At 42.2% G+C, this 20,371-nt stretch overlaps 1 protein-coding gene across 7 annotated transcripts in view; it reads left to right on the top strand.

Moving 5' to 3' along the window:
* Nucleotides 1-18,490, top strand: part of PUM1 (pumilio RNA binding family member 1) — a 43,662-nt gene extending 25,172 nt beyond the window's left edge. For 6 of the 7 annotated variants that reach the window (XM_069971590.1, XM_069971589.1, XM_069971586.1 and 3 more), the window contains exons 10-22: nucleotides 249-400; nucleotides 1,694-1,832; nucleotides 3,502-3,645; nucleotides 4,475-4,759; nucleotides 4,854-5,090; nucleotides 8,768-9,035; nucleotides 9,223-9,352; nucleotides 9,728-9,862; nucleotides 10,938-11,075; nucleotides 11,235-11,360; nucleotides 13,871-13,992; nucleotides 15,986-16,178; nucleotides 16,844-18,490. In XM_069971590.1, the coding sequence (XP_069827691.1) occupies nucleotides 249-400; nucleotides 1,694-1,832; nucleotides 3,502-3,645; nucleotides 4,475-4,759; nucleotides 4,854-5,090; nucleotides 8,768-9,035; nucleotides 9,223-9,352; nucleotides 9,728-9,862; nucleotides 10,938-11,075; nucleotides 11,235-11,360; nucleotides 13,871-13,992; nucleotides 15,986-16,178; nucleotides 16,844-16,975 (2,201 nt within the window). In that variant the 3' untranslated portion in view covers nucleotides 16,976-18,490. The remainder of the gene's footprint in view (nucleotides 1-248; nucleotides 401-1,693; nucleotides 1,833-3,501; nucleotides 3,646-4,474; nucleotides 4,760-4,853; nucleotides 5,091-8,767; nucleotides 9,036-9,222; nucleotides 9,353-9,727; nucleotides 9,863-10,937; nucleotides 11,076-11,234; nucleotides 11,361-13,870; nucleotides 13,993-15,985; nucleotides 16,179-16,843) is intronic. The other variant, XM_069971588.1, reaches the window with a different exon arrangement.
* The last annotated feature ends 1,881 nt before the right edge of the window (nucleotides 18,491-20,371 follow it).

The raw sequence follows: 20,371 nt of genomic DNA, 5'->3' as shown, positions 1-20,371 counted from the left end.
CCATTTATTGTGTTCCATATTATGCTGCGTTTACACACAGATTTATTTGACAGATTTTTGAAGCCAAAGCCAGGAATTGATTTGAAAAGGGCATAGATCCTAGTCTTCTCTTATGACCTGTTCTCTGTTTAGTCTGTTTCTGGCTTTGTCTTCAAAAATCTCTCAGATAAATCTCTGTGTAGACACACCATTACAGACAATGTATTTTTAAAGATTGTAACAAAAATAGGTTTCTTTTAATTTTACAGGCCCTGCTGTGGTTCCTCACCAGTATTATGGGGTTACTCCATGGGGAGTATATCCTGCCAACATCTTCCAGCAGCAGGCGGCAGCTGCCGCAGCAGCGAATAACTCTGCGTCTCAACAAAATAACCCACAAAATCAACAGGGCCAGCAGCAAGTATGTATTCTGCATCCAATTGTCTCATTTCTATCAATGATTGTCTCATTGCAATGTTATATTACTGTGTCTGTGTCATGTGACTTCTGATTAGACTGCATCTTGGTTTTCAGACTGCACACTGCATCCCCTACCCTTCATATCTGCTGTCAATCCCATGATGCATTGGCACAACACCACAGCTAGTAGTGTTGAGTGAACTTTATGAAAGTGTCCAGGCTCAGCAACTTACCCAAACGCTCTACATTTTACTATCCACATCTGTTGAAGTTGATGCAACCTGAGGACTGCCTGGAAAACATGAGTGGGGCCGATTGCTGTATCCAGGTTTTCCAGGACACTCTAGGACTGCATCCAGTGTCTTCAGATGTGAGGAGTAAATTGGCAAGTGTTCAGGACACTTCCATGAAGTCTGCTCAAGACTAGCAGCTAGGGACATTACCATCTTATACTACTGGGAGGACAGTGTAATAATCCTCATCTCTATGCATCTCTAAATGAGTGAAGTCTGCTGTCAGAAACACTGAACTACCATCAAAGTGGAGAGCTTGTGTGGAACAGTCTATGCAGTTTCATCATATAGAAGTTCTGGCTTAGATGGTGACCACATTGGGAGCACAGAAATATTGTATTTTCTTGGGGTCACCATGAGATCACATGACACACTTTAAGGAATTTTCAAATAGGCGAAACTACATAAATGTTACTGTCCTACTAACTGCACAGTAAAAAACACAGGGGTGCCTGTTTAATGATTGTGCATTTTACAAAAAAAAAAGTGTCAAAATTTAAGACAAACTTGGATTTTCTATGTTTTGATCATGGATCTTCATAATAAAAAAACATTCATATTTATATGCCTGATACCCCATGACTGCCGGTCTTCCCTGCTTTCTGCTGCTTGACCTGGATGGGCAGTTCCTGTGGAGACGGCACGACACAGGAAGCAACAGGGAATGGGAGCTGCTGAATGGGCAGGTGAAGGTGTCTGCTTTTCTTTTGAAGCATCCAGAGCCATGTTTAATTGTAGGAATAAACCTTGGGTTGTCAGTGAATTATTTCAGGATTTAGAAGCTGAATCAGCAAATTCTGGAAGACTTCTGAACTTGGGAATCCGGCCTTAGACTTATGCACATAAAATGCCAATATATAAAATAATAAATGAGTTTGTGTACAATATAAAATAAGCAGTAAATGTATTACTAACTCTCCAGTCGGCACCTGCTTGTTTATCCAGTTTTGTTGGTCTATCGGTAATAATGCCATTGACCTGCATGTTCTCCCCACTTCTAGGTTCTTCGTGCAGGTGGGAACCAGCGACCTCTAACCCCGAATCAAAACCAACAGGGACAGCAAAACGATCAGCTAGTGGCAGCAGCTGCAGTGAACTCAGCACTTGCATTTGGGCAAGGGCTTGCTGCAGGTATGCCAGGTGGGTTATAAATCATCTGTTAGGGTGCGTTCACACCTACAGGATCCGCAGCAGATTTAATGGTGCAGATTTTATGCTGTGTTCAGTTAATTAAATTAAATTTGCTGCGGATCTGGTAAGTGTGAACGTACCCTTAAAATCATCTGTCTGTTGGTCTGTATGACTGATCCATTACCTGAAGGAAAAAGGTAACCATAGAGATGAGTTCAGCCTAAGCATGCTCCCATCATTCGGCATTTGAATACCAATGGCTGATGTTGGATGTAGCCCGGGGGAGTCCAGGAAAACATGGACAAAGCCTTAGGCCTGTGGCTGCAGCCATGTTTTCCAAGGCTCCATAGGGCTGACTCTAACTTCAGACACTGGTATTCAAATATCAAAGGATTAGACTTGAGTGCTCTGGAGTTGCACTTCTCTCTAGTAAATGGCTGATTCTTTATCGTTTAGATAAATGTTTGGAATTAATTTGAATTAAAAAAAATAAATAATTACTTGTTTGTTACTTTTCATTGGGGCACACAGCAGAGCATGAGTATAGGTATCACCCCTCTTGCTCTGCAGGTCTGCTAAAATTCTTTTCTTTTAAATTCTTAAGAGTAACTGAAACAGCTGCACATCCACAAGGAAACCTTAGCTCTCCGGATGTTGCAAAACTACAACTCCCATCATGCCTGGAGAGCCAAGGTTTCCTACCCCTGTGCTAAACACTGATCCACTGCTTTGCAGCTAAATAAATACCAACATCAGGAATAAGCCCACAAACCAGTTCAGGGTTCCCGATTTGTGTGGGTCCCTAAACTAAATGGCATGGCTCTGGACGGTGAGGGAGCAACCCAATGATCCAGCAACAGCACTTCTACCAAACCTAGCACCCTCGCTGTGGTCCAGACATTACTACATGATCTTGGGTGTAGTCACTGTGGGCCTCACACTGCCAATATTCATGCCAGGAAACCAGTCAGTACTTGGCTTCCTTTCATTTTTGCTTGTCACCTGTACCATGCATACTACTTCTTCTGCAGTCAGATTTTCCAGTTGCCCCACTATCATAGAAAGGTGACCCTGCTTGTCCAGCATACTTTCTAATACACGGTACTTATAATGCTATGGCAGCAGACACATTAGCTCCTTCAATAGTCAGAGTAATGTCCTCCATTATACGTATTACTTGATATGCTACTATATGCAGCTATAATACCCTCCTTTCCATAATGCTGGGGTAATAGTGAATAAGGTACCTTCTCTTACCATGTATAGTCCTGACAAGCTAGCAACCACTTTTCCTCCTGACGATGTCATTGTTTTGGTATACTCTACCATCATGTACATTCATTGGCAGATAACCATTGTATGCGTCGTGCATACACATGGAGGGTTTTCCCTGCAGTGCAGAATTACCTTCTCTTTTAGGTTAGGTTCAGAGGTACCGGATTGCTGTGATTCCCGATACCGTCATTTTTACATACGTACATACACTGGCAGGTTTCCAGCCCTGGATCTTTAGTCTTCCTGTTCTAGGGCTGCATGGCCATCTTTTCACCTTGCCCTTTCTCCAGCAACAGCTGGATGGCCACAAGTTTGACACCTCTGTTCCAGAAGAATGTTTTGTACCGATTGTTGCCTTTTAACACAGCTCTTTTAATTGTAACTGTTCTGGTTTTTATTGTAGGATATCCAGTACTGGCTCCTGCCGCATATTATGACCAAACAGGAGCACTTGTTGTGAATACCGGAGCCAGAAATGGGCTTGGGGGTCCTGTTAGGTTGGTAGCCCCTGCACCTGTTATCATTAGTCCATCGGCAGCTCAAGCAGGTAACTAATCTTCAACGATCGGTCTTGCATGCAGAATAAGGTGGTTTACTGACCTAGAATGTGTGTTTTGTCTTGTCACAACAATAGGGTTGCAGTGTTTGCTTACCTGGACAGTCATGTGTTAAAGGGGTTGTCCAGCTAAAAAAAAAAATTTCTTTCAAATCAACTGGTATCAGAAAGTTATATAGATTTGTAATTTTCTTTTATTTAAAAATCTCAAGTCTTTCCCTTATCTGTTGTATGTCCTGCAGGAAGTGGTGAAGTCTTTCCAGTCTGACACATTGCTCTCTGCTGCCACCTCTGTCCATGTCAGGAACTGTCCAGAGCAGGAGCACATCTGCATAAAAATCTTCTCCTGCTCTGGACAGATCCTGACATGGACAGAGGTGGAAGTAGAGAGCACTGTGTCAGACTGGAAGGAATACACCACTTTCGGCAGGACATACAGCAGCTGATAATTATGGGGAGACCTGAGATTTTTGAATAAAAGTAAATTACAAATAAATGACAAATCTATATAACTGTCTGAAACCAGTTGATTTGAAAGAAAATATTTTTGCTGCATAACCCCTTTAAGGGTATGTTCACACACAGAGTTTCATTGCGTTAAAGCAGTAAAGGATGGCTGGAAGGCAACTAAATAATTACTGCAATGAAATGACCAATTATGGGAGTTAAAAAATTAATTCATATTGCATTTCTGCATGTGTGAACACAGCCTAAAGCAATGCTGATTAATGTGTAGAAGTTACCTTATGTATGTAAAGTATGGTGAGATTACCACTTGATCTGTATTCAGTTAATTTATTTGGTTTGTTTGTGCTCTTAGCTGTTGCAGCAGCGGCGGCCTCGGCCAATGGACCCGGTGGCACTACCAATGGACCCTTTCGCCAGTTGAATTCCCAGCAACCTCAGGGACAGCCACAGCCGCAGGGCAACCAGAATCTGGCATCAAGTTCTTTTTACGGCAATAACTCCCTGACCAGTAATTCCCAAAGCAGCTCCTTGTTTTCACAGAGTTCAGGTCAACCGGCAAACAGTTCGTTGGGGTTTGGTAGTAGTGGATCACTAGGTGCAACTCTAAGTTCAGCACTTGGTGGCTTTGGAACAGCAGGTAAGCTCACAGGAGCGTCATCTCAATGATTAGTAACTTGTTTTCTTGCCTACAAGATAAAAATAATTGATTTTTATTTTTACTTTTACACCAGTTGCCAACTCTAACACTGGTAGTGGATCGCGTCGTGACTCTCTTACTGGCAGCACTGACCTATACAAAAGGACTTCCAGTAGCTTGAATCCAATTGGCCATAGTTTCTACAATGGTCTTGGGTTTTCCTCTTCTCCTGGTCCTGTAGGTATGCCCCTTGCCAGCCAGGGACCCAGCCATTCCCAGACACCACCACCATCCTTATCATCACATGGGTCGTCTTCCAGCCTCAATCTTGGTAAGATTGTACAGTTTAATAACTATTTATAATATAAATCTGCAGAAAGCTATGCAAAAATTCTTTGATTACTTCTAATGCTGCTGTAGTGTCTATGATTACTTTTATAGTCTACTTATATAGTCTATTGTATAAGGCAGGGGTAGGGAACTTTGGCTCTCCAGCTGTTGCAAAACTACAACTCCCATCATGCCTGGACAGCCAAAGCAACAGCTGGAGAGCCAAGTTTCCCTCCCCTGGTATAAGGCATGTGTAACATCCTCTTTAAAGAGAAACTATCCGCAGCCGACTAATCTCCCTCCTTCCCTCTCCACAGAACAGACAGGGTCTGACTGATGTAAAAGAGTCGAGATTTCCTGATAATGAGCAGTGGATGAGAGAGAGAGGGGGGCTGGGGAAAGCCTTTTTGAATGCAGATAATGGCAGATTTGCCTAATAAACAAATTACAAAGTTTCGTAAAATAGCTTGTACTAGGGCTGGGCGATATGGCCAAAAAATAAAATCTCGATTTTTTTAAAAAAATTTTTTTTGGACGATTCTCGATTTAAATCTCGATTTTTTTTTTTTCTCTTTTTGCTAAACAAACAGGACATTTTTCTCCCTGCAGCATCAGAAACTATTTTATAGACGTTTGAGACAACAACCATATTGCTTCCTAGTGTAACAGTGCTCCTCCCGTGCCCCTATGTAGTAGACAAGCCCATTGTGTGCCCCATATAAGTAGTTTTCCCAAATATGTGCCCTATGTACTAGTGTATTAGTAGTAGTACAGATGAGGGGATTAGCAGTACAGGTAAAGATGAGGGGTGTAGTAGTGGTACAGATGAGGGGTGTAGTAGTACAGGAACAGATGAGGGGTGCAGTAGTAGTAGTACAGGTACAGATGAGGGGTGTAGTAGTAGTAGTACAGGAACAGATGAGGGGTGCAGTAGTAGTAGTGCAGGTAAAGATGAGGGGTGCAGTAGTAGTAGTGCAGGTAAAGATGAGGGGTGTAGTAGTAGTACAGGTACAGATGAGTATAGTAGTAGTAGTACAGGTAAAGATGAGGGGTGTAGTAGTAGTAGTACAGGTACAGATGAGGAGTGTAGTAGTAGTACAGGTAAAGATGAGGGGTGTAGTAGTAGTACAGGTACAGATGAGGGGTGTAGTAGTAGTACAGGTACAGATGAGGGGTGTAGTAGTAGTACAGGTACAGATGAGGGGTGTAGTAGTAGGGTTGCAGGTAAAGATGAGGGGTGTAGTAGTAGGGTTGCAGGTAAAGATGAGGGGTGTAGTAGTAGTACAGGTACAGATGAGGAGTGTAGTAGTAGTACAGGTACAGATGAGGAGTGTAGTAGTAGTACAGGTACAGATGAGGGGTGTGGTAGTAGTACAGGTACAGATGAGGGGTGTGGTAGTAGTACAGGTACAGATGAGGGGTGTAGTAGTAGTACAGGTACAGATGAGGGGTGTAGTAGTAGTAGTACAGGTAAAGATGAGGGGTGTAGTAGTAGTACAGGTACAGATGAGGGGTGTAGTAGTAGTACAGGTAAAGATGAGGGGTGTAGTAGTAGTAGTAGTACAGGTACAGATGAGTGTAGTAGTAGTACAGGTAAAGATGAGGGGTGTAGTAGTAGTACAGGTACAGATGAGGAGTGTATTAGTAGTACAGGTAAAGATGAGGGGTGTAATTGTAGTAGTACAGGTATAGATGAGGAGTGTAGTAGTAGTAGTACAGGTATAGATGAGGGGTGTAGTAGTAGTACAGGTATAGATGAGGGGTGTAGTAGTAGTAGTACAGGAACAGATGAGGGGTGCAGTAGTAGTAGTACAGGTACAGATGAGGGGTGTAGTAGTAGTACAGGTACAGATGAGGGGTGTAGTAGTACAGGAACAGATGAGGGGTGCAGTAGTAGTAGTGCAGGTAAAGATGAGGGGTGTAGTAGTAGTACAGGTAAAGATAAGGGGTTTAGTAGTAGTAGTACAGATGAGGAGTGTAGTAGTACAGGTAAAGATGAGGGGTGTAGTAGTAGTACAGGTAAAGATGAGGGGTTTAGTAGTAGTAGTACAGATGAGGAGTGTAGTAGTACAGGTAAAGATGAGGGGTGTAGTAGTAGTACAGGTACAGATGAGGGGTGTAGTAGTAGTACAGGTACAGATTAGGAGTGTAGTAGTAGTACAGGTATAGATGAGGAGTGTAGTAGTAGTAGTAGTACAGGTATAGATGAGGGGTGTAGTAGTAGTACAGGTATAGATGAGGGGTGTAGTAGTAGTACAGGTAAAGATGAGGGGTGTAGTAGTAGTACAGGTAAAGATGAGGGGTGTAGTAGTAGTACAGGTATAGATGAGGAGTGTAGTAGTAGTAGTAGTAGTACAGGTATAGATGAGGGGTGTAGTAGTAGTAGTACAGGTAAAGATGAGGGGTGTAGTAGTACAGGTAAAGATGAGGGTCAGGGACATAGCTAAGAGCATGGGGCAGACTGGGGGGGAAGGGCATGGGGTACACTGGGCTGGAGAGCATGGGGTACACTGGGGGACATGCATGGGGCACACTGGGGGGAGCATGGGGCAGATCGGGGGGAGAATAGGGCAGATCGGCAGGGGCATGGAGCAGACCGGGGCAGGAGGGAACATACCTGGTGTACCCGCTCTGCGCGGGCGCACACCACCGGCACTTGCGCTCTCCTCCCGCCCGCACTACTCCCCGCAGCGGACCCGCCCCCATAGCCAGACATATACGCGCGCTTCCTCCCGGCCGCACATGGAGGTCCCCGGAGGAGGCTGCAGATACTGAAGCATCGGGTGATAGTGTCGCTGCTGTACAGCTCCAGCATCAGCAGCGATCACCCGATGCTTCAGTATCTGCAGCCTCCTCCGGGGACTTCCATGTGCGGCCGGGAGGAAGCGCGCGTATATGTCCGGCTATGGGGGCGGGTCAGAGGCGGGGACATAGGACGCTGCTGGGCGCTCTCGCTCCTCACGCTTTTTCAGTAGCTGGAGGATGCGAGCAGCCCGCCCACGCCCAAATCCAATGATTTTTTTGGAAAATCGATTTTCGATTTTCCAAAAAAGTCAAATCGATTCTCAAATTCTGGGCGAATTAATCGAATTAATTCGATTAATCGCCCAGCCCTAGCTTGTACTATTGATTTCTGCAAAAAAAAAAAAAAGTGACAATTTATTTTTAAACATTATTATGGGGCTTACTTATCTTAACAGCAAGCCCCATGGATATAGAAATGAACAGGACCTCCCCTGTTATCTTTCGAAGAGGTCATTCCCAAGGGAGGGGGAGGCTGGGCTGTAAGTTTCTTCTATTGTATTCTGGTGGCAGCTTTTTCATCATTGGCAGAACAGGCAGTCTGTCTTAGGAAAGCTTTAGGATAATTTTAAAGGCTACTTGTCAGAAAGTTGATGTTCCGGATGGGGTGGGCAGAGGCAGCTGCCTCCTGCAGATCGGATTGCCACCGATACGTCCCACACCGGCAGTGTATCATGGATTCTTGTCAATAGCGACAAAGTCTTGTTGGTTAAGCCCTAATTGGTTGAGTTAGACATACATGGCGCATCCTGCCTAAATGTCCTAAAGGAGAATATCTCTTTTAACATGTTGAGAACCAGTGAGATGAAGACTAGCCAATATAGTTCTACTGTATTTTTAAAGATCTTTAAAAAATTCTACTTCTCGTTTTTCCAGGAGGCCTAACTAATGGCAGTGGCCGTTACATATCTGCGGCACCAGGGGCAGAGGCAAAGTACCGCAATGCGAGCAGTGCTTCAAGCTTGTTTAGTCCAAGCAGCACACTCTTCCCATCTTCCCGACTCCGCTATGGCATGTCTGATGTAATGCCGTCAGGTAGAAGCAGGTTGCTAGAGGACTTCAGGAACAACCGCTACCCCAACCTACAGCTAAGAGAAATAGCTGGTCATATTATGGAGTTCTCCCAGGACCAGCATGGATCTAGGTAATTGTCCAAATGTCATCGTCTTTTGTTGTGTTGACATCTCCTCTTTGTAGTTGCAGACTAAGTAAGTAATGAATTATTTGCTTATATAACATAACTATTTATGGCACTTGCTATGTTGAGTTAAATTTGACCTTCATTTATATGAAATCATTGCTGCAAAGCTGCATGTTGTCTCCTCTTACAGATTCATACAGCTGAAGCTTGAACGTGCAACTCCGGCAGAAAGGCAACTGGTGTTCAATGAAATTCTGCAAGCGGCCTATCAATTAATGGTGGATGTGTTTGGGAACTACGTCATACAGAAGTTTTTTGAGGTTGGTATCTTTACATAGGTGTGTTTTACTAGAGATGAGCACAACTTGCCCATGCTCGAGTCTGATTTTTTTTTTTGGCATTCGGTTATTGATGGCTGAAAAAGTTGGGTGAAGCCCTAGGGAGTCCTTAGTAACATGGATACAGCCATAGGCCATATCCATGTTTTTCAGGACTCCCTTGGGTTGAATCCAACTACTTCAGCCATCGGTAATCAAATGCCGACCGATTGGATTGGAGCATGCTGGGATTGGTCTAGTCTCACAAGTTCATAGTATTGGTTGTTGTCCCAGTGAGGACAAAGTTATCTCCTATCAGAATAGATGAGTGTTCAGGAGATACTTTAAACAATTTAACACATTGTATAATTTTTGCAGTTTGGGAGCCTAGAACAGAAGTTGGCGCTGGCAGAACGAATCCGTGGCCATGTACTTTCCCTGGCTTTACAGATGTATGGGTGTCGTGTGATACAGAAGGCTTTAGAGTTTATCCCACCTGACCAGCAAGTCATTGTAAGTAAATTTGTGACTAAGTTTTCTGAATTGTTGTTGGTTCTTGGCGCCTATACTGGAACTGATGCCATGTGGATCCATCTACATTTTTGGGTAGCCAGTGTTTTGCATGTACAGTGGTACTTCGGTTCTCAAACTGCTCAGGACTCAAATAGTTCAGATCTCAAACAATATTTTATAGAAAAGTTTGCTTCAGATCTCAAACTCTTGCTCTGTTCTCAGACACTTTTTTTGGCACCCAGTCTTGAAGTAAATTTACCTAGAAGTAACGTTCGAATCCGAACTTTGCTCGGTATCCGAACGTTTTTAAGAGTGTGGCTCATGGGTTGTACTTGGGGAGTTTAGCACTGGTGATGCTTTACATACAGTACTATAGAAGACTGCTGGAGTGCATATACAGCACAGTAGTAGTACAGGCAGTGCACCACCATCTCCCATCCTTTCCAGTGCTGGGGGGAGCACTATACAGTAAAGGATGAGTGAGGAGTTGCTGACTACTGTATTATAATTCCTGGTATTGAATATTTCTTGTATATAATGTACTGTACAATATAGTGCTGCTCTGTTATGTCCTGTACAGTATATAGTGCTGTACTGTAATGTACTGTATAGTATATAGTACTGTACAGTACATAGTGCTGCTCTGTAATGTCCTGTACAGTATATAGTGCTGTACTGTACAGTATATAGTGCAGTACTGTACAGTATATAGTACTGTAAGTATATAGTACTGTACAGTATATAGTACTGTGCAGTATATAGTGCTGTACTGCAGGGATTACACTGGGCACTTTTTAATGTAATAAGATACTGTAGGTAATTATTCATGGGTGCTGGAACCAGTCAAACAGATTTTTTTATTTCCTATGAGAAGACACTGCTTGGTTCTCAAACTGCCTTCCAGAACCAATTAAGGTCTAGAACCGAGTTATTACTGTATTTAGTTTGCATTGCCTCTTGTGCACTGCTCTGCTGACATAGTTTAGACATGGTGTACGTTGCCGTTCCTGATCTTTTATTAAATCTTTTGCTTCATTGCTTTTGTATAACTTGAACCATCTTTTGTGTTTTACAGAATGAAATGGTTCGGGAGCTGGATGGTCACGTTTTGAAGTGTGTTAAGGACCAAAATGGAAACCATGTTGTACAGAAATGTATAGAGTGTGTTCAGCCACAGTCTCTGCAGTTCATCATTGATGCCTTTAAGAGTCAGGTAGATATGAGAATTGGTTGTACACACAAAACAATTTACACCTGGTTGGAGATTGTTGGCCTGGTCTGGTGTGTGTCTTTATGGTCAGTGTGCATTTGTTTTTATTTTTACAAATGAGTGTGCGGATACGTTGGAGCTCACAGGCATTTCTCTTTGCAGGTTTTTGCACTCTCCACACATCCATATGGCTGCAGAGTGATTCAGAGGATTTTGGAACATTGCCTTCCCGAGCAGACACTGCCTATTCTGGAGGAGTTGCACCAGCACACTGAGCAGTTAGTACAGGTACGAGAGAAAGTTTGGAATAAATTAGAAATCTTTGTATTAGAAAGAAGGCCAATGGCCCCCTGCGGGCTGCATCTCGCCCTCCTTCTGAAACCACTTGGACGCCATGATCAGTTAAAGGGCTGGTATCTCTGACTCATTCAGTTCGGGTTATTAGGGCAGGAGTTATTTTGCATAGCTTGAAGTGTCACTGTCGTTTCAATTTTTTTTTTTTTTTTTTTTTTTTTTTTTTTTTGCAGAAATCAATAGTCCAAGCGATTTTAGGAAACTTTGTTATTGGGTTTATTAGGCAAATATGCCATTATCTGCATTTAAAAAGACTTTCCCCAGGTCCCCCCTCCCCTCCTCTCCATCCACTGCTCATTATCAGGAAATCTCGACTCTTTTACGTCAGTTGAGCCCTGTGTAACCTATGGAGAGGGGAGGAGGGAGATTAGTCGGCAGCAGAGAGGAGAGAACCAAAGGTTAAACAGTGGGAGCTGTGTGAAAGCCAGTATACAGAGATCACAGCTGACTGCAAATGACATTTTCTCATACCCCCATGTTTACATTTTGCCATTGGCAGCTTTCTTGTTGAGGCCTTGTTTTCTTTGATTTAACCAAGTCCCACAGTTCTGTAAGCACCTTCCCTTTAAAGTCTCACTTTCATTATGAGATGGGTATGCATGCACAGAAGATGCTATCCTGCCATCATGTATAATTATGATGCCGGGAGCATTGCGGTACTGTAGTGCCACTGTCAGTACAGTACCGTAAAGATTCTAACAAATTTTTTGCTTCCGTCGTCATAATACACGATGATGGGGGGAATGTAATTCTGATCCATTGCACACCATCTTTATATATGAACAGTGCGCGGTATGTGTGCATGAGACCTAAATGATTTATGTGTTTTTTTTCTCTCCTTCATTTGGAGGAGAGTGGGCTTTTAGGTGAATACATTTATTTTATTTGTTTGACATGTTCTACAAAGATAGAAAGCTCCCTTATTAAACTTACAAGGTTTAATTTACCAATGTGTTTGCGTGTTGTAGACCATGTCTTATAATATGCTGAAATTTCTGTGTAACTTGACACAAGTTGCTTTGGACACATTTTTGTGTCGTACATTTATTGCAGCTCATGACAAGGGAGGATAGATAGCTTTAAATGTGACAAAATGCACAAAAAGTATTGGTGCAAAATAAGCCAAGAAAGTAAAAATTAGACAAATCTAAAGATGTGCTAGCTTTACCAGACAGCATGAGCCATTGTGAAAAATCTGGAGCATCTGAAAAAAAGTGTAAACTTTGACTGGGCAGTTTGTCATGAAATTTTTTTTTAAAGGGAGCCTGTCACCGGGGACGCGGGCACAGAGCCCGCCCGCCCCAACCCCTTGGTGCAGCCCCCGGATACTTACCCTTTCTGGCGAGTCCCGCTCCTGGAGCCGGTCCCGGGACGAAGATATCAGCGCCCGAAGCCATGCGCGCTGTATGCAAATTACCTGAGATGAGTCCAATGCCCATAGAGAATAACTGGAGCCGTCATTCTCTATGGGCATCGGACTCATCTGTGCAGCGCGCGCACGGCTTCAGGCGGCTCCAGGAGCGGGACTCGCCAGAAAGGGTAAGGGGCTGCACCGGGGGTGGGGGGGTGTATCGGGCGGGCGTCTGTGCCCACATCTGCAGTGACAGGTTCCCTTTAATGACAGGGGTTTTTAATGTTATGTTATACATATGGCCACTAGGTGTCTCCCTTGGCCACAGGAAGTCCCAGCCCTTTGCGCACTCAGGCAAGGAAAGACCTGCATGGTTGTATATCAACTGAGGGCAATTAACTTTTGCTAATTCTATTACCAGCTTACCAGGAGACAATGCTCTTTGTTGTGTAACAATTCAGTCAGTATAATCTCACTGTGTGGTTAGAGGTTTTGGTGCTGTGTGACAGGAGAGCTGACCATACAATGTGAGCACTCCCAGGATTCTTTGCTACATGTGCACAGCAGCCATAAACATGCGCAGTGAAGAATTGTCCCACTCTGTGCGCTGTCAATCAATACTAAGCCATGTCTGTGAGTGCACAAAGGATGGGGACTTTGTATTTTTTCAAATTTTTTGGTTTGTTTTTTTAACATATTAAAGACCATCTATCAGCACATAGGGAGCATGGACTGCAGTTTGACAGGGAGACACCAAGTGGCCATATATATAACCTTTTTTTTTTTAACATAGACAATTTATAATAAAATAAGGACAGTTTATTGCAAAGCTTCTTGCGATCACAATCCCTTTCTTTAATAGAAATTTTCGTAGCATTGCCTCTAAGTATTGCACAGAATTGGTAAATCTGCCCCACTGTTTCATGTCGTGTGACTTTTATGTTTACTATAAAGGAAGAAGCTAAGGGTACATGTTTCCATATTTTTTATTTTTTTATCAGGGTATAATACTTGGGATACATGTCTTTCCTCTGAAGAGCTTAAATGCTTTTATTTTCTTTCTAATTTTTAACTGTTTAATTTTTGTTTATAGGATCAGTATGGGAACTATGTTATTCAGCATGTTTTAGAACATGGCCGACCTGAAGACAAGAGTAAGATTGTTGCAGAGATTCGGGGCAATGTCCTGGTTCTGAGTCAGCACAAGTTTGCTAGGTGTGTCTTCCCTTAGAACAGAGTAATGAAATGTTATTTTTAATCTTTTTCACGCTTGGTAAATGTCTTTAATTTAGACGTAAGGGGGGGGGGGGGAGGGAATTGCTTTACACTAGAGATATGGCATGAAATGGATCATGTTGCTGGATGTACATTCTGAAAAAAAAACTGTAGGTCTGTTATGTAGTGTTGAGCGAGCATTTAAAGCGAATGTACCACTAGGTACCAATTGCTTTTTTTGTTTTTTACATGGTAATGTCGAGGTCCTTTTTTAAAAAAAAAAAAAAAAAAAACCACTGCCTGCGCACATGGCCAGTCTATTACCAGGCATGAAGCACGATCTCCCCTCTGTGACGCGGCTCCATTGATTCTAATGATTCAGTGCTTTATGCCCGGTCAGTGCTCGAGAACCGAGGTAGAAGTTCAAAAAAGGGACCACGGCATTGGCATCCATGCACCAGCGCGTTTATGTAAAAAAGAAAATTCTCTTTAAATGCTTGGGTGCTTATTACTCGAGTTGAGCCTTTCTCAGTGCTCGACGAACCCCATTGAAATTAATGGGAGACTTAAGCCTTTAACCGGGTGCCCCCTGCTCTGCAGAACGTAGGGTGCCTGCTTAACCTGTTACATTTTTTCATTTAGATTTTTTTATATTTCATCCCTTTTAGGGTAACTCCACACGTACCGTATCGCAGCGGATTTGATGGTGCGGATCCGCAGCAGATTTGATCTAAACAACTGAACACCGCATCAAATCTGCAGCGGATCCTGTATGTGAATGCACCCTTAAGGGATGTTTAAACTAAAATATACAAACATTAGAACAAAAAATGTAGATTTTAGAATTCTGGCGGGATGCCTGCAATGTGCACTGAATGGGCTCGACTAGAATAACATCACAGGAGACTTTTTTTTTTTTCTTTTTTTTTCATTCATATGTATGTTTAATTCAAAAAGAGGGTTGATTATAATATTGCATAGCTATAGTACCATCTTTTTACGGAGCATCTTTTGCTCCATAGTACCATCATGAATGGAGCCATATGAAACATGCTGGTATTATTATCTGGCAGAACATGGAACACTTTTAAATAACTCCCTAAACAACATGTCACGTCCAGTCCAGTGGGGGTGGGCAGGGATTATCTTTGGAAATAATAATAGTCGTAGTAAAAAAATAAAATAAAATTGTGTTTTTATACACCCCAGTACAGTTCAGCACTTCAATCACAAATGGTTATTCTTTCGAATGAGAGAAAACAATATCTAGGTCCAGATGAGGCTGTGTTATTGCTTTTAGATAACAGCTAAATAATCCTAAAGGGGGTTATCCAGGATTAGACAAAACACGGCTTGCTTCTTGCAAAAACGACATTGCACCTATATGCAGGTTGTGTGTGGTATTACATTTCAGCTCTATTCACTTCAATGGTACTGAGCTGCAAACCCCCACACCCAAGCTGAGGACAGGAGTGGTGCTGTTTCTGGAAGAAAGTGGGTTTTCCTGGCTAAAATGATATATCCTTGCGATAGACCATAAATCGATCTACTGGGTGCCGACGCCTGGCACCTTCACCGATCAGCAATTTGGGATAGTCAAAGCTGCGGCAACAAGGTCTGAACACTTCATTAAACAGAATACGTAAAAAAATAATAATAAATACAGGTAAAACCAGCTCACACCTAACATCTTGCCACGTGCATCAGGATGTTGATGTGTGTCAGGCTCCGCCCTGAATCATGACAGCTTAGCTTGGCCCTGGTCATTTTGTATATGCCGGAGCCGCAGCTTCCCTGAACCGCCAGTCAGTAAGGGTGCCAGGTGTCTGCATCCTGCCAATAAACCATTGATGGGCATAGAAGTATATTGGCTTGGAAAACCCCTTTTACTGTCTGTTACTCTGCTGTCTGAGATGTATACGTGTTTTTGTTTTGTTTCTTGAAATATTGGTTCAATAATTTTTTTTATATTTTTTTCTCTTTTTGATAACAGTAATGTGGTGGAGAAATGTGTGACACATGCCTCTCGCACCGAGAGGGCAATGCTTATCGATGAAGTTTGTTCAATGAATGATGGGCCTCACAGTGCCTTATACACCATGATGAAGGATCAGTATGCCAACTACGTGGTGCAGAAAATGATTGATGTGGCAGAGCCGGCACAGCGTAAAATTGTCATGCACAAGGTGAGCAAAAGTCTTGTAGGGAAACTTTTAGCTGAAGTGTGTGCGGATCTGTCAGCCCAGCAATCCAATCCAATCATTGCTGACTGTAGGTCCACACCCCTATGACTGTCCCGGCTCATGGAGTGGCTGCTCACCCAATCAGTGAATGGAGTGGCCTCCCGCCCCAGTCACTGACTGACTAGCTGAGCAGCCAGTCCAACAACCGGGTCGTGACGTAGAAAACTAAAAGCATCGGTTCAATGCTGGAGGGGCAAGAAGTTGTGATAAGTTTTTAATGTCTACCCGCAAGCCCCCCTGCCGGCCACTTTAGAATTTTGAAAAAAAAAATTAAAAATTACATGGCCGGATTTCTCTTTTTAAATGGGGCCTTCTATAAAAAAGATGTTGGAGGTCGATGTGAGGTGGGGGGTAAAGAGCTACCACCCCTTGTTCTGCTGATTGATAGGGGTTGTCGGAATTGTAAAGTGCTGTGGAATCTGTTGGCGCTATATAAATAAAAATTATTATTATTACCAGAGACCTTAACCATTTAAAACTTCTGAGACATCTTAAAAACATTCCCTGTGACATCTTAAAAGAAAGGCATGCTTCATAGAAGTGAGAGCATTTAGTCTTTAGAGTTTACATGACAGATGCATAACCTCATATATGTTCTTCTTTCTTAGATTCGACCACACATTGCCACCCTTCGTAAATATACTTATGGCAAGCACATTCTTGCCAAGCTGGAGAAGTACTATATGAAGAACGGCATGGATCTGGGACCGATGTGTGGTCCTTCCAATGGCATCATCTAGAGATCTTCCTGAACCCACTGTATCTCCCTATATCTGCCCACTGCGTGGGAGATTCAGGGCGTAGCTCTAACTTTCAGCAAACCTTTGTAAATGTCTTTAATTTTATTACACCCGATACATTAATTATTATTTTAAAGATCAGCTTAACCCTCCCCACTGTATTTCTGTATAGAATCACTTGTACATATCTTGTACATGTCCCCATCCCCCCCCATTCTAAATGCACACTCCTCCATTATGTGCGTCAGAGCCCGTGTGAATAAATTTGCTCTTTATGAAGTCCAAAAAGTTACACAAACTTTTTAAGCCAAAATACTTTTTTCCCACGCGCATATATTTTAAAACATGCTTTGTTAAACCCAGAGTTCTCATCTCTATTCATGTGAATATATATATATATATATATATATATATATATATATTCTACTCGTATATATACATTTCTCTTCCAAGTAAATTCTGTTTTATCGTGCAGATATTGGGATTGAGGCAGATGACCTGCCATTTTTACGACTGTATTTTGATTTCAAGAGACTTACTTTAGCATGTCCACCTTAATTCTAACTCCCCCCTATACCCTTTTTTCGCTTTGTATAAATATGTAGTGTATACTTGATATAGATATTTGCATATATATAAAACTTTGTAGTATTTTTCTTTTAATTTTTTTGATGTTTAAATACAGATGTATCCTGCAGTTAGTGGACATAATCCCTTTTGACTGTAAAATTGTACATTTGTAAAACCTCAGTAATGTAAATGTGAGTTTGAAAATCGACATAACCCCCCTTCCTTTTTTGGTAAGAGAAAAGAAAACATGAAGAAAAAAAAAGGAAAAAGAAAAAAAAAAACTTTAGGCCAAACTGTGCAGTTTTCAGAATTCTTCTACAGATATATTGGTCGTGATGTTGTAAATTGTAAATTGTAATTTCAGCCAGACAAGACAAAACCGCATCTTCCCCCTCCTCCTCCCCCTCTTTTTTTTTAGTTGGTGTTTGTTATATCCTTTTACTTCCAGAAAAAAAATTTGGATGAGTGTTAAAATTTGCTCTAAATTAGTGCAGACCTCTTTTAAAATCAGCCGACTGCAAGTTGAATATAAATTGAAGACCCCAATGAAATCTTGTTAGTTATTCTTTACTGTACAGACTCTAATGTTTTGTTTTGCATTTTGTCTCACTTGTAAGTTGCTGTAACATATTGTCCACTTAATTCTTTCTCGTTTGAATATACAAATGTAATAGTTAAACGGTGTATATTTACAACAGACATTAAATCCTCTTCTTTTGTGTATATTACAATTGAATTTTCCAAGCACACTTGTTTAACTGTATGTGTATAATTAAGAATCCCCTTTTCAATTGCCAGAAGGAGCAGAGGAGGGCGGCAATGGGGAAGGGGCATTATTGGCCCTGTGGATGCTTCTGATTTAGCAATTATTTTTTGTACTTTGTGTAGAATGTCTATAAACGATGTGTGATCTTTATTTTGAAAATTACAGAACTTTGGAATCTCTGCCTTTTGTGGTCTGTTTCTACGCAATCCATCTCAAGCTTCTCATTCTGTTCTATATATTCTAGGACGTAACTCTGCTGCCACATCAAGATGTATTGAAATGATACAAACTGTGCACAATTCTTTTGTATACACTGCTCACAAAAAGTTAAGCCCCATTACACGGGGCAACATAGAGGAGCAAACAAGCGCTGTCAGTGCTTGTTTGCTCCTCTTTCCCGCTCGCTGCCGCCGCTGTTACACGTGTTGGCAGCGAGCGGGTGAGTACAGGGAGGGCTGCCCGGGTCATCGCTTGATCGTCCAGACAGCCCATAGCAGATAGCAGTGGTCTGCTGCTCCTATTCAACATGTTAAAGGAGAAACGACAGCAACGATTAGCTAACATGGTTCATGTTGGCTGATTGTTGCCTTCTATTACATAGGACAATTATTGGCTATAACGGCCGATATCAGCCAAATACGGCCAATAATCGCTCCGTATAATAGGGCCTTTAGGGATATTTGGCTTGTGGGTGAAATTTATGGAGAAGGGTAGAAATGTTCCCGATACAGTGATATTTTGTCATAAAAGTAGGCCAGCAATGTTGATACCTTCATCTCAAATTGAAACAGTGGTGGGTATACCCCAACAAAACATGTCAATGTCTGAATAACTTGTGATGTGTCCTTAAGCATCAATTACAACTTGACAACACTGTCTCATACGGTTTACGAGTCAACTTACTGTCCGCTAAGGAATGGCGTCCCACTGTTCATGGAGTGTGGCTTTCAGTTCTGCGATAGAGTTACGAGCCACTACACGGTGTTCAGTAGGATTCAGGTCTGGAGAAAGTGCAGACCACCCTATTTGAGGTACCCCAGTCTCCAGCACCATTTCCTAACAATGCGACCTTGATGAGTTGGAGCATTGTCCTCCATGAACATATTAGGCTTGTGTTGCTCATGCAGAGGGACAATAACTGCATTAATGTTAAAGTAGTATGGGCTTGTCACTGTACCATTCACGAATTGTAGGACAGTTCTGTATTGACTAGACACAGCTGCCCACACTGTACCACCACAACCATAGTGCTCTTCTATGCTGGATGGGACCAGTGGGCCTTCACTGATAAAAGTCCATTCACGCTGAGCAAAATGATGGCCGCCAATGATAAGGCAAAGTACAGAGCTATGTATCAGCCCCTTCTGTCATCACATGATCCTTTGGCGGTAGAGTAGGTAAGTGCGTACTTTGTAAATGGTATAGTGACAAACCCAGACTACTTGAATAACATCATTACATCTCCAGATGGCAAAGAACAGTAAACATGAATAGCTCTGATCAAAGATGATGCCCAGTGAGTCACTGGATATAACTGCACTGTAATCACTATATGGTGTGCAAAGCTTGTGTACCATTGGTGCCAACTGGATTTGCAGTTGTTTCTGTTTTTAAATTCCACTGTTATTTTAATGATCACAGCTACAGAAGACAAACCTTCCAAGCATGTACGACTGCCATACATACAATATAGCACTTATAACATTTAATTAACTTGTTACGTGTGGCAGTCAGCTTTTCAGGCTGCTGTATTGAAATTCGCTGCCGCGTACTCCGGGTACCTGAAAAAGTTGTATTATAAAGACAAGCAAACAGGGGCACTAAATAATGTAGTGGTCCAATACTTGTAGGGGAAATTCCGATCTTAGTGTCTCAGCGTTAAACTGGTGGAGTTGTGCTGAAGGATAGACACAACTCTAGTAACCATGCAATTGAGAAAAAGTGATAGGCACTACTGGGAACGCTGTAGTCTTATTTATAGTGCCAAGGAGTTATAGACAAAAACAGTAATGTAGGTAAATAAAATTAAAAGTAGTGAAGAGGGCACTCACTGTTAAAAT

The sequence above is a fragment of the Dendropsophus ebraccatus genome, chromosome 5, assembly GCF_027789765.1.
Source record: "Dendropsophus ebraccatus isolate aDenEbr1 chromosome 5, aDenEbr1.pat, whole genome shotgun sequence".
Classification (NCBI taxonomy): domain Eukaryota; kingdom Metazoa; phylum Chordata; class Amphibia; order Anura; family Hylidae; genus Dendropsophus; species Dendropsophus ebraccatus.
This window is presented reverse-complemented; position numbering and strand designations above follow the sequence as displayed.